The sequence below is a fragment of the Sturnus vulgaris genome, chromosome 15, assembly GCF_052056855.1.
Source record: "Sturnus vulgaris isolate bStuVul1 chromosome 15, bStuVul1.hap1, whole genome shotgun sequence".
Lineage (NCBI taxonomy): Eukaryota > Metazoa > Chordata > Aves > Passeriformes > Sturnidae > Sturnus > Sturnus vulgaris.
Genome location: NC_142257.1, coordinates 7,780,186 through 7,794,862, shown reverse-complemented (window position 1 = coordinate 7,794,862; position 14,677 = coordinate 7,780,186). Strand labels below are relative to the sequence as shown.

The 14,677-nt window shown below is 39.6% G+C and overlaps 1 protein-coding gene across 1 annotated transcript in view; it reads right to left on the bottom strand.

Annotated features, from left to right (window-relative positions):
- Positions 1-9,969: 9,969 nt before the first annotated feature.
- RASGEF1C (RasGEF domain family member 1C) overlaps positions 9,970-14,677 on the bottom strand; it is a 65,913-nt gene continuing 61,205 nt past the window's right edge. The window contains exons 11-14 of the mRNA XM_088173671.1: positions 14,095-14,190; positions 13,822-13,945; positions 11,748-11,820; positions 9,970-11,358 (exon numbers count right to left, since the gene is read on the bottom strand). Coding sequence (XP_088029797.1) covers positions 11,334-11,358; positions 11,748-11,820; positions 13,822-13,945; positions 14,095-14,190 — 318 coding nt within the window. The 3' untranslated portion in view covers positions 9,970-11,333. The remainder of the gene's footprint in view (positions 11,359-11,747; positions 11,821-13,821; positions 13,946-14,094; positions 14,191-14,677) is intronic.

Here is a 14,677-nt window from a genome sequence, read left to right as displayed (position 1 = left end):
TTACAGAGAGAGAACGTGCACCTGTGAAGAGGCAGAAAATATCCATGTACCTGATATTAGCCAACTGTATCACATAATTACGATTTTTCTCTAATTTCTTAATCCAAGAGGTGTGTCTAGGAAGACCATCTGGATTTTATGGGAAGTTTCTTGTTGGAAGGCTGATGACAAACCAGTGGCTGGTATTCTTGGCAGAGCAGAGAAGGTGGCATGTGACAGGATCACTCTGTCTGCCTTTCTTGCCTCGCTGCCACTTCTAAGTTTTTACTGGGTTTTACCTTTGCTAATTTGCTCTCCCCTAATAAATGGATGACAGGGCCTGTAACAGGGTATAGCAATTCAGGGACGATTTTGGGAAATCACAGTTAATGGGAAAAAACGAAATTAATGCAGAAGAGACTCTCAGAACTGACTACCTTTGGAAGCAGGAAAATTTTAGGCTCCAGGATATTTTGTTTCTCTCCTGTTAGGAATAAGGATCTTCAACCTGGAATAGAAAAGGTAGAAATAACTATAGTATATTGTGAAAACAGAATGAATGGGAGCTGCAACAATTTTAGTCAGACTTTCAGCTGACAGCTGAAAGAGGAATAAATCGATCATAAGTTATTAATTGAACCTTTTTGAAGAAGAAAACCAGTGTATAAAGGATGAACCACTTTCATATCAAACATACATAAAGAAATTTCCCTCTGAAGCAAAAGCCTTACAATGGATTTTATAGAACATCTCTATTTTATAGAATATTTTATTTTATAGAGTCTCTCTAGACAGCAGATTGCATAGCAGTTTCAGCTCCTGCCCTGTGTGCTGAACAAAGCACTTTCAAAACCAGCCCTGCAGACATTCAAAAGAAAAGCAGAATTGGAAGAAGTTAATTTTCCTTCCTGTTCAGGAGGTGGCAGTGGAGACACAGCATTGGAGGAATGTCAGCTGCAATTTAGGTGGCGTTTCAGAGAAGATAAAGTCAGGAGAAATTTGCTGGTCATGACCAGGCTATGTAGCACAAAGTGACAGTCCCTCTAGAAATGGCCATTTCAAAGTCAGGAATGAGATGAACAGTGAATAATCAAATTAGAGGAACTTAGTCTTTACAAAACTCAGGAAATTCGTTTGAGTAGTTAAAGCCACTTCTGCTGTCAGCCCTTATGGTATTTACTTTTGTTTATGTGAGAGATATCCTTCTTTAATTAGACTTGCAATGCCAAATGTATGCACAGCTTGTGCAGTGAGCAACACACAATGCAACTATGTTTTAGATTGCTTTGTACAGCAGAGTACATTACAATTCAGTGTTACTGTGCTGCTGGGACACATTTGTGAGTGTATGAAAATATATATTCCAACCATTTGCTTCAAAATGCAGTTTTGTAAGGTCCCTCTTTCAAATGCCTTACCACAGGAGGTGATCCATCCTCACAGCAGCTCTTCTGGAGATATAGGTTTTATCTGGTTTTCTCATTGTTTGGATACAAAAGTTAAAGCAAGGGTTGTCTGCCTTGCCCAAAGCCTCAGAAACACTCCAAGGCAGAGCCAAAAATTCCTGTCTTTCAGTACTTCCAGTGCTGTGCTTGCTTTCTTTTAATTACAGATATATTGGTTTTGTTTTCCTCCCTCTGGTTAGTGTCAGAGGGTGGCTGATTAGCAATTGTGCTTTGCTATTCGTTGTTTATGGATTTTTACAGTTCCATGGTTTGATTTTTATACTGACAGATTTTCTTAGGTTCCCTTGGCTGTGTGGGAGCAGCTGTATCTTTGCTTAGGAGCTCAGGGTAATGACAATACTATCTCTTTATAAGGGACTGAACTGATGGAAAAACCACCATGAGAATTTCTAAGATATATCAGGCAGAATATATTATTCATTTCACAAATCACTGTAACTACTGATCAAGGGAGCCAGTGTCCCAGATTGTTGTGCATATGTAAATTCAAAGAGATAATAGGAGCTTGGATGTGTGGATCAGCAGAAAGACAAAGTCAGAACCCACTGACAGTTGTACTCCTGTTCCACGAGAGTTTATTTTTATAAAGGAAATTTTAAAAATAGTTTATTATTATTATTATTTTTAGATTTTGCAGTAGAATAGAAAAAATGCAAAAAAATATTCAGCCAGGTGAAAAAGAACAAGATATGGTTATGGCTTAGGGACACATTTTCCTTCTTTAAGAGTTATTAGAATTTTTCTTAGAAAAGCAGTGACCCAGAAACTTTGTGTGAGCATGGGCACTTGTGTTCATTCCCATGTGCACTGGGCAACAGCTGTGGCCAGGTAATAGGGTGGCTCTCCCTGAGCTGTGGCAGACTGGAACGGCCTCTGCTGCCCTCAGCGTGTTCCAGGTGTGCTGAGGGCGACGGGGACACCGTGCTCTGAGCAGCTGGGAGGGCGACGGGGACACCGTGCTCTGAACAGCTGGGAGGGCGACTGGGACACCGTGCTCTGAGCAGCTGGGGACATCGTGCTCTGAACAGCTGGGAGGGCGACGGGAACACCGTGCTCTGAGCAGCTGGGGACATCGTGCTCTGAACAGCTGGGAGGGCGACGGGAACACCGTGCTATGAGCAGCTGGGGACATCGTGCTCTGAACAGCTGGGAGGGCGATGGGGACACCGTGCCCTGAGCTGACAGCTCACCAGGAGCAAGGAGTGTTCCCTCCGGTGGGCAGGCCGGGTTTCACTTTGTTGATCCACGGGCCAGCTGGGATCACCTTGGGCTGGGCTGAGCTGATCAACTCTCTTTAACTGGAAAGCTCACAGGGATGGTTCAAACTTGGGCTTTTCTCACTCTCTGTGGCACAGCTGGGCCTCCTGAGGATTGAAATGTTTCAGCCTTATAGAGAATTGGAGGCTTCACATGGGGAAGCCTGAATAATCCACAGTTTACAGGAAATTTAGACATGACTCAACAGTTCCTTTTGGCAAGAGCTCTGGCACTGTAAGAACACTGCTGAGAAAGGAGGTTGCACATCCCACTTCGGCAGGCTTTGGAGTCAGTGACACCACTCACATCGAGCCTTGTCCCTTGGTGACCACAGCAGGACCAGCTGTGCTGAACAGCAGTTACACACTCTCAGAAGCATCGTGGTGCAGGTGCCGAAGGTTACATCAAGGGAACTCCACCACTTCTGTCTACACAAGTTTCACCTCTGAGCTTCTTTCTTCTTTATTTAAAAGTATTTTAAGCTGCTTGAACCAACAATGTCTCTTACTGTACATTGTTACTGAAATGGGACCCTCATCTCAGTAGCACCTCTCAGTTATTATTTGTATTGCCATCAGCAATACAAATATTAAAAGAACACATTTAAAAATCAGTTGTAGCACAGAGTTTTATAGAAACAAATTAAAAATACTCAGACCCAGTCTTAGCTTTTTCGTCCTATTATTATGAAGTTTCCATTCTACAACTCATATTTGGAAAAATATTTTATTATAGGAACTGTGAATGTCTCCTTTCCTTGCAGTGCAAATGCAGTGCAATGTTCTGAATGTGCGAGGATGAAGAAAGAGCAGAAACCACAGGTTTCTTTCTACACACGTATTCATGAATTGTGCAGTCGGGGACATCTCTCTGTAATTCTGGAGTTTCAAAGCAATGTGAGTTTCTGCACAACCTATCCTGTAGATTTGCAGTTGTTGAGATCTTTACTACATATAAAACCAAAGAAAATATCCACACAGCCGAGCCTTTTTTTTAATTATTTTTTCTTATTTGACACTCACATTACAAAATTTAGAAACCATAGACAGTTCAGGCAAACTGTTAAAACACAGTATAAATTAGGGGGGTTTAATATATAAATTCTATACATAGGTAAGTTAGCTGGAACATGACTGACAAAAGGATTTCATAACAATCTTACCACAACTGTATAAAAAGGCATGGGAGTAGGATGGGCACTATCATCATGAATGCAGGTTAAGACATTTTCCACAACAGCTATAAAGCGTAACAATGACCATGCTATTCTCGCAGTGTTTATGTGGGCTACAGGATGCATATTACCAATAACATTTTGCAAGATCTATGTACAGTCACAAAATCATAACAGCCACTTTCAAGTAACTTTACTGTTTCCTGCCTGTGGAATTAATAAAATGTTGGTATTTGTTCTGGGAATTTCTAACAAAGCTACATGGTTTGAGTGTTACGGACTCGATGATCTTCAAGGTCCTTTCCAATCTAAATGATTCTACAATTTTATTATTCTATGGTAGAGGGATTTCAATTTGACCTGAAAATGTTAATCACAACATGAATTTTTTAATTTAATGAAAAAGATACAGGAAAAGCACAGTTCCTCATTGCTATCACTCACATGATTAATATATACCACTCTTTTAAGCCATATTTATTTTTTAGCTTGATTATTTTTAAAACCTAAAGTGATAATTTACTTCCCATTTATCTAAGCACATCGGTAAAAAGGAGTAACACCAGAAGAAATGTAAAACTAAAATTTGGATATCTTCTTGGGGTAATTTTTTGAAAGGACGTGCTTCCCAGGTAACCCTGAGCCTGTCATGCAACCTTTGAATTTCTCAGTCTGAAAATAAAGACAATTCTGCTTATCCATTTCTACTCTATGCTTTTAGGTCTGTGACTAAATAGTATCATTCTAATAGTTTTAGAATACTTTGTTATTGGAGTTTAGGTTTAAGATAGTTGACACTGTTGCTAAAAGTGAAAAAAAACTTGAAATACAATCTTTTACCTTTATAAGCTGATGAATGCTTGCTAAAAGTTCTGAAACCCAGAGTATAATTTATTTTCCATCTATGTTGTATACTAGTAATGATGTTTTTATAGACAGACCCCTAAGGGAAGTATTTGTACATTTGTAAGAATCAAGACTTTGAAACACTTGAATTTAATAACTCTGTGTGTGCATCTTTCACTAAGTTTTAATAATTTTGACTATTGTATTGGAACAATTCCTTCTGCTTCAAGGCAAGGACAGACAGTAAGTGATAACCCAACTTGGGCTGCTAAAGAAATACAGATGATGTCAACAGTCTAAAGTACAGCCCCCATTTTCTCCATTCTGTTTGCCCACAGACCAATCATCAAAAAAACATCATATGTTCATTTTAAAAATATTGGAATTTTAGAAGCATAATTGAATAATGAAAGCACTGATATAGTACTGACCAGTAATAGTTCACTGAGGAAGTTATGTTTCTCTAAAAGTTAGCTGGAATATGAAATTTTCTGTTCAGAATTTCATCAGATGGGCTTTGCACCTTTTAGAAGGAAGGTTCTTTTACAAACATTTAACTTGTAGGACTCCTGAGCTCCGAACTCCTAAGTCTTCTGCATTCTAGGAGGCCTGGGAACATTGCTACACTGCAATATTAATCTGGGTAGACAGTTTTAAGGCCATGGGGATGAAAAGAGAGAAAGACTCCTATTCTGTTATGACAGATCTGGAGTATGAATACAAAGCCTTTGTATGGCAGAGAGCGAGAAAAATGTTCCTTTGACATTTTGCAAGAGCTGTTTATGGAGCAAAATACCACTTCTGTGGAGGGAATGGCGTCAAGGGAGGAGTGAGCAGTCCAAGCCACTCTGAATTTACAGCACTACAGCCTGTGCTGGCCATGGAGCAGGGCAGGAGACCTAGGCAGGAGTTACTCATATTTAGCTTTTTTCTGCAGCTAAGGCTGCAGCCTTTCAGTGTCTTGCACCCATGCAGAGTGTATGACATTCCAGCCATACAAGCTTATTTGCTCCCTGGCTACACTTTCAAAATGTAACAATGCAGGATGTGATTCCATGTATGAGCATTAGCTTTAGTGTACCAAGTATTTTTTGCACATCTGAAAATACGCAGAAAGAATTGTAAAGAAATTAATACAAACCAGATTAAACTTCAGATCTGTTCCATATAAAAAAGCAACTGGCTCAGCTGTTCTACAGAGCAGGGAGCAGTGGTTTCAGGGGAAGCGACACACTCTAGCCAATATTAAAACAAGATTATTGGTAACTTTCTGCACCAGTATTTCATTGTTTTCTCTCCTGCCTTCTCCTGCCCAGCTGCCATTGGTAGTAATAGAAGATATTTTGTTTCATTCTGCTGCCATGCAGTGAAATATGAAAGTTAACAACCATCAAAGTACTTATCATAATTTTAAAAATACTTATTTTTCTTAGATCTTAAAATCTCTGTCAAATAAGTAACAAAAAAATTCTTCACTGTTTTAAGTCCACTGGAGAAAAACTCTTTTAGTTCAAAGAATTTTCTTGTAATCATTCTGTTGTGTGGATAAGGAAGTATAGTAGGCTTTGCCTCAGGTAAACTTCCTCTTTCAGATGGGATGTGTCCTAGAATCGCAAAGCAGAGTGCAGGCTCAGACGTGAATGCACTCAGCTTTGTCCAGGATCATCCCATCACCCCATGTGTCCCTGATGGTGCCTGTGCTGCCATCCTGAGCTGGGTACAATGTGTGTGCTGTTCCCCAGCCACAGTTCAGGAGTGCCCTGCACCACCTACAGAGGGAATTCCATGACAGGTAATGCTAGAAAGGACAAAAGAAAAGACAGCTTTGGCCCAGTCTCAGAGTCTCTGAGCAGTAACAAGGGGGCTTTTCCTTGTTCCCTTGTCACTCCCTAAGCCCATTCTGCAACTACAACGATGGAAATAATCAGTTCACAATCAAAGGGAGTTTAATTTCCAATGAGAGAGTAATTTGAGACATTATGACTAATTTCTACCAGTATAAAAAGAGAAAAATATTCTTAAAGCCAGAAAGTAAAATTTTGCTCTCAGACACGAATTAGTTCATTGGATCAGTTTTCGTCCTTGAATTTGCTGCTGAAACTTCAACAATGTCAAAGAAAACTTTTGTTAAGGCTGGACTTTCACCCTATTTAGTGCACCTCCTATCTGAGAGTTGCACCTGGCACAGACTCCACCAGCTGGCAATGCAGTTTAATACCTATGAATAACTAAAACCTGTACTACAGTTAATAATTACAGGACTGCGCCAAAGCCCATCAAAATTAATTGAGTTTTTCCTCTGGCACGTTGCTATGCTTGGAATCAGTCTTGTTCCATGGAACACAGTCATTGCTAGGCCAGAGACAGCTCTGTAACATTTTTACATTGATATGCATACCTATCTTTTCTACTAACAGGTCTTTTCAGTTGATAATTCCAATTACATATTCAGTGATCTGAGTTCTGTTCTAAACTGGATTTACAGTCATGTGCAAACCAGTGCTCATGTGCTTTAAGAAAAGGTATATATACTATTGCAATAAAACATGATGAAATAACCAAGGACGGGACAGGCTGAATTTTAAGTGAGTGATTATCTTACCACCACTGACCACATCATAAAATATTCTCGAGCTGAGAAAAATATCTCTACATTTAAATTGTTTCTTATTTGAAGTGCTTTAGCAGCTGTCCACACTTTTTTCAAGTGACAACGCAGCAGAAGCTGAGATCACAGTTTATCCACATGGGGAGCTTCCAGAGATATAGAACAGGATTGTGTTCATTGCCTAAGAGAGGAAATAATGACAGTGTAATCAGGGTACTCATGGTGCAGAGTGCTCGAGTGCTTGACTCATTTCGAGTTTCTGCCCTGAAAATTTAGTCGTGCCCAGCTGCCCTACATCCCTGCACCTTTAATTTGGTAACGTGATTGATGCTGATGTGAAGTTGAGGGCAACATTGTATAATTGTCTTTTGAAAGGCATTGAGCAAGTTCATCTACTGACTTCACACAAGCTGCACACGATTCCATACTTTCTTTCCACTGAGCTTTATACCTAGCCCTGCATTTCAGGATGGAACACTCAAGAAATGGAAAAATGGGACTTTTGCTACCATTCTGATTACACTGGAGGAGGTGCAGAAGTGATTTCATGTATTTGGGTCTTTTAAAATACTGCTGTATACCAGAAGCTAAGTTAATGCTTCTGCAAGACTGTGTCAGAGTCACATCTTTACCAGCTTAGGGGTTTGATACAAATTTTGATACAACTGCAGATCTACAGATCTAGTTTTGCTCTGTTCTCTGTGTAGCATTAGTTCAAGCAGCTGCCAGGGAGTGAATCCACTCAAAGAAGCAGAATTGGAAGGCCACAACATTACTACAAGTAACTTGTCTAGATGTTGGTCTAAAGAATGCATGCCTTACAGTGGTTTAGTGCTTGGTGGGAAGTGATTCTTTTTTTTTCAAGCATGGCAGGAGTTCTTTATGCCTTTATAGCAAGAAAAATGGATTACCAGACTTATTTATGTTCTCATTTTCATATAATATTAATACATTTTTAGAAAAATCTATTGCCCAAGTTGTCATTCTTTGTTTTCAGTTGTACTGGTGTTTGTTGGTGAAGCAAGGCTCTAACCCTGCTCCTGCCAGGAGCTGTTCACCCTGGTTAGGCCAAGATGGATTAGAAATGCAACCGACAGCTGCAACTTAAGGCTTACATTGGTTCAGTTGAAATAGCATTTAGCTACAAAATTATGTGAAGACAAGCTATGGCTCCTGAAGTCCGTTTTTAAAAAGCACTGTATTCTCATTTTAAGTTGTTTTGCTCTCTCATCTCCAAGTCATTTTGCAAAGAGCAGTGAGTGTCTCTGGAGATCAAATACTACAGATTAATGTGCCATGCACCTCTATAAAGTGCTATTCCCCAAGAGATGAGGATGTTTAGCACCTCTGAAAAAAGACCTTTTAAATGTGTGGCTACATAAAGGCTAAAGAATAATTTAGTGCTTCTGACAGTTCCACTAAGCCCTTAATACCCACCTAAATCTGACCTTTATGCTTCCATTTTAAGCACTAAGGTTTGAAAATTTTGGACTACAAAAGTGGTTTAGTTTGCAACAGTGATAAACTTCAGGAGATCTAATTTAAATTGTACTTACAAAATTGCCCAAATTCATGGAAGGTGCCCCAAAATATAAAGAATTATAATGAAAAATCACATTCTAATTAATTGTCACTGTTTTATAATCTCATCTGTACCAACCTCTAGTGGCTCATTAGAAAAGGAGTGAGGATTTCCATTTTAAAAAGCAAGTTCTAAGAAAGGGCCCATCCACCTGCACTGGTTTCAGATAAGCAAACCCCCCATATTTCCACTGTGAAGTCACACTGTGCCTGTTAAAAACATGCAGATAGTAAGAAAAAATTGCCATTTAGCAAACACACTTAAACATTAGCATTGTTGTAGATATGTTTATGGTTATTGCTCTGGATTCATCTGAAATTTAACAGGCTTTTAATGGCTTCATTTTGGAAATGGTTCTGCCTGAAGGAACAGCTATATATGTATAGTTTCTCTGTATAGCTCTCAGCTCATGTACAAAAATTAACAAACAGCAGATTCACAGTATCAGCAGAACAGTCATCATTCCGTGGCTGCAATGATGCTGTACCATCCTTACACTTAATTCTTCCATACAAAGCACAAATAAACACATTAGAGTTTTATGTCCCCCCTGTCTGAATTCATATGCTGATAGATCTACAGCAAAAGGAGACCTGAAGTTCTGCTTCAAGCCCTGATTGCAAATCCAGAAGAATCCATCCTGCTCCACTCAGCAAGCACAAGTGGATTCAGTGAGCCAGACTGGGCTCCCACAGGCCATAACCCAACACAGAGCTGCTCTGCAGACACATCAAACCTGGAGTGTACCACACAGAGCATTCTCAGGTTACTGCCCTCAAACACCAGCCTGTCAATGCCTCCAGGTCAGCAGCTTGCTCAGGCACAGGCAACTGCGAGGCCTGGCAGAGAGCAGGAACAGCTCCAGTTTTCTGGCTGAATAGGCCAACACAGTCAGGTTTTGTGATCACCCTAATTTTTCAAAACACTACAGCCACTTGGAATCACTCTGTGCTGAAATAAAATTATTACTGATTTCAAAGAAAGGTTTACATCCTTCTGTTGTAGGAACATCTGAAAAGGTAGCACCAAATCAGTAAGAAAAATGGAAAGTTCAGTATGATGTGGTATTTAGGTTTAATTTAAGCTTTTTGAGATCTTTTCTGGGGCAGTTAGGGACATTCCTTCCACACACAGACAATAAGTCTACTGTTAGGGCTTAGTTTTGAATCTAATATAGTTCATTATCATTTAATATATGTCTTACAGTAGCACCTTGATTATTGTACAACCTTAAACACAGGACATAGTCCCTGTTTCATGTTATCTGTAAGGAAGTGGTGAACTTTACATCTTAAAAGTAAAAAAGACAAAAATGGTTACCTGCTCTTGAATGACAAATTCTTTAGTGCATTCATTCCAGTCTGAAACCCTTAGTCCTTTTAAAGCATACCATGTAGTTCCCAAGTTCAGAGCAATTACCCCCTATCCTCCTAAGTATCATGTTACAAAATAAACAGTACTGTGTTAATTGGAACCTGATAGAAATGGTAATGCAGTACCTTTTTTCTTTGAGTGTGATAAAACCCCTTAAAAGATGCAACTCAGCATCAATAAATTTAGGCAATACACTACATATATTAAATAGAGGTAAGTTGAGTCCAGAGTTATTTGCTTCTTCATTCAACCTCAGAGGTGGTGGGGGTGTCTTTAAGCAGCACCATTAACCCTCTGTGCCCTCCTCAGACCGGCCCAGATTCACAGTAAGGAAAGCAACAAGCGCGGCGGGAAGATCAACTAAGCGAGAGTCACACTCCAGGCTGTTGTCTGTAAAAATCCATGGGGTAAGGACGGCGGCCACATGCTGGCATGGCCTGTGTGTGACACACGTGTATGTGAGCCGTGTCAGTCCTCATCTCTGCAAGCTCAAACCTGCAGCAGTCAGTGCTTTGTTCAACAAGGCTGGGGGACTGCTAATGCAAGATTAAGTTCCTTTTTCTTCATTCAGCAATTAACCAGATTGCTGTTGTCTGTCTTTGATTTAATTTTACAATCCTCAGAGGTTTAAAGAACTGCTGTCTGAAGCACCTGCTTCTGAAATACTCTTGTGTATTTTTGCTTTCCTTTTTAATACTTTTCCATTCTCTGTTGCAGTACCGTGATTCTCCCTGCTCCCGGTTTTCCTGCATTTTCCTTCAAAGGCAAAATTACAGTGATCCTGACGCAGTTTGGGCACAGCCACAAATAGTCTGTTTGTCTGTCCTCTCTCTGTCTCATAGTTAGAAAAGCATCATTGTGCACACAGTTCTGTTGATTTCAGTGGATGAATCCAGTTCATCCATCATGTTAGGCAGTCAAAAAAAACCCAACAAAAAACTCAAACAAAAGAAATTGTCTAAATCCCAAACAGGCATCTTTGGAATCAGTAGTGCAAAATGTTTGCCGATTTCTTTTCCTTGACCTACTGCAATAATCTCTCAATCTTCAAGTCTTTCCTAAAATAGTGGATCTGTAAAACATAAAGACAATTTTTTAAAAAAGCAAATTTAAAGGTTTGGGTTGTTTTAATCACTCTCTTCATATTCTCACTTATATCAAATCATTACACATCTCTTAGAAGAGCTGTAAATTGTTGGAAGATCCAGCTGACCCGGGGCATTCTTCATCTGCATCAGGCTTTTTGCATGGGTACAGCAAGCTGAGGGTATTCTTTACACGGAGGATAATTTGAGATTAAAATAAGCTTTTATCAGTGCAGACTCAGCTCTGCAAATTAGTTTTAAAGGGAAGAGACCTCCCTCAGAGGTGACAGCTTATATACCTGCACTTCACAAGCTTTGGTATCAGAGCAGCCATTTGGAGGTACTTTAGAAATGACCTGATAAAATGAAAGGTTACCTTAAGGATTTCCACCTGTCTTTTTCTGTCTGGTTTTCTGGACTTTCACTTTCATATGAAGCCAGATACAAACCTGGAAATGATAAATATGTGTTACTTCTAACAGCATAAGTAACCCCCATCCCTCTGCATTCTTGTATGTCCTTTTGTACCACGCTGAAAGAGAAACTTTAAAACTTCATGGTTCCTCAGGTAGCTGGTAATCAGTGGGACACTGATGTTTAGCTCACATGTCTACCTTGGAAAGCTATTATGTTAGTTTTGATGGAACAGTAAAGGAGCCTAGATTTAAAATATGTTAGTGTGACCTTCTCATTACAATATTAAGCAATTGAATGGTCTCTGGTTTTGCATGCAGAGATCTGGGCCCATTTCCTCCATCACAGCACTGCTACTCAAGTTACATGAACTTCAAAAGAGAGTGAGAGCTGACACCTAAACACATAAGCTTTTAGAAACTAAGGATATTCTCATCACATAACAAAACTTTATGTTCCTCTATCTTTTTAAAGCTTATAGGGACATGGTATCTTAAATGTATACACAATACCCTAAAGGTAAGATTGAGTCACAGAAACCAGAGAAGGAATGCAGTGGAAGAAAATAAATCTATTCTTTTTCCTCCCTGCAAATCTTTACACTGTAGGATGCATTTTATGACACCAAAATGAGTCTAGATTGTAGAATCTCCTCTGCAAAAGCTGGCAGTGCATTAACATCTCACTGTCTTCACGGAATCACAGGCTGTAATTTGTGTTCACACACATTTCCTCATTTGACTGTTTCACTATGCTTTTATTCTTTAATGCTGGAACCATCTCAGCATTCAAGGGTGTGCTACAAATGCATTATCTTTTAATATTCATTACTCCACATCGTGACAAGCACAGTACAGCTGCATTTCACATGCCACTGCTGAATCTCTCTCAGATATATTCTCCCACCTTTCTTTTAGGGCAGTTCTTTCTACTCTGCACTGCCCCTAGGTAATAGGGGAGGCTTCATGTGGCTTCTGCAAAGGGCATTTCACAAAAGCAACAGGACTATAGGAGAGGACAGGAGGGAGAAAATCTGCAAACAAATAGTGAGTTGAGGTCACTCCTTTTTAGTCCAGTAGCCTGAAAACTGTACTTTTACCCTGACGTTCATTTGCTGTCCCTTTAGAGCCTAAAACAAGAAGAAATGACTTAATCTTATCTCCTTTTGATACAACTGCTTTCGTCACATTAATTATTCTATTTTGGCAGTCATTCTTAAGATTTAGGCAGGATTTTAGAAGCAGTATTTTGCTTTCTGAAGGGTCTGTGAAGTAAAAGCTGGTCTGATTACCTTGGATTAGTACAGAAAACTGCCTATAGAATGAAGAAAAAATAAACCCACCACCAGAATTGCTTATGGGAAGGTTTCTATAGACAATTCTGTGAGTGACAATGTATAGAGAGGCAGCTGACACAAACCAATATGAAGTGACAGTCTGACATGCTGGATACCAAACTGACGAGGACAGAAAAGTATAAAAAGACAATCAGAGAAATAATTTCAGAACAGGGCTTTCATAGCTACAGCTGAAATTAATAGAAAAGGTTTTCTTAAAAATTCTTTTCTGTACATAACGTGTCATTACTGTGGAGGAGGAGGTCAGCTGGACTCCATCACCCTGGGCTATGTTTACTGAAGAGATGACAGTGTTGGTTTGTGAAAGAGATTAGCTCTGGTTCCATCAATCACAGAATGAGAGGCTAAGGGACAGCTGACATTCACAGCAGCCCATGACATGCTTGTGTGGCCTCTTTTTGTGATTACAAAAATAGGGCCACAATGGCAGCTTCCTAGACAGTGCCTTATAGAGAAGCTACAGACAGGAGAAAAGCCATCAGGCAGCAGCTTCATGTGCTAGAAGGTTCTATTTGCAAAAACACATTGCTAGACTGGGGATAAACAAGCTGTTTGGCAGGAAAGCTGGGAAACAGCTGGGATGGTCAGTGAGAGAGATCAACAAAGCATGGATCAGGGTGTTAATTAGTAGTGATGGAGAGAAACATTTTCAGTGATAAGTGATTGTACAAAGTCTTACCATCTTCAGTAAAAATGGGAGCAGTGTGCAAGTAGTGGATGATGTTAGGGTCTTGCTCAAATGGACACTCCACTTGTTTCCATGTTATAAATTCTCCTACTTGCTTAGCCAGTTCCAGAAATTTCTGTAAACATAAGATAATTCCACTCAGATATAGTAAGATTACCTCATATTCAGTGTTTGATGGTCTGCATTGAAAATTGCAGGCCAATGGTCTCAGACAGTCCCTTGGCTATCGGAATGGGATAGGTAAAAACATTTTTCAGATCTTACTTCAAAGTTGACATGTCCATTTGGAAGGCGATTAGCACATCCCTCATTCAAAAAATAAATGTCTTTGATCAATAGGCTGAAGAAGGGGATCACAATCTGTGGAGAGAAATGACATAACCGTTATCTTTTCAGTTCAGTATTTTCTCTGCATGACAGAACAACTCAATTGGCAGAGATGAGAATAAAGAAGTATTAACTTTTCAGTGTGCTGTGCACTTAAAAAGCAGTACAGTGACAGGCAGGCAAAAGGGCAGTAGTGTCTAGAGAGACCTTCAGCCACCTTCAGAATGTATGCTGAGATGAAAGTGAACTGAACACAATGTTCACTGAGCACAATAACATGATTAAGAAAATGCTAAAAGCCCAGTTTATTATCAACAACATCACTGTCTGATGACAACATCAGACAGCAAAGAGTAAAATAACATTGCAGAACTCTTCCCTTTCCCGTTCAGCAGAGATGCTGAACACAAAAATTAAGCAATTTAAACACAGGTAGGAACCAAAGAACCAATATTGTCCCTGGACAAAGAAAGACAGCATAAAATTTGATGACCAAGGACTTGTCTACAAACAGTTAATC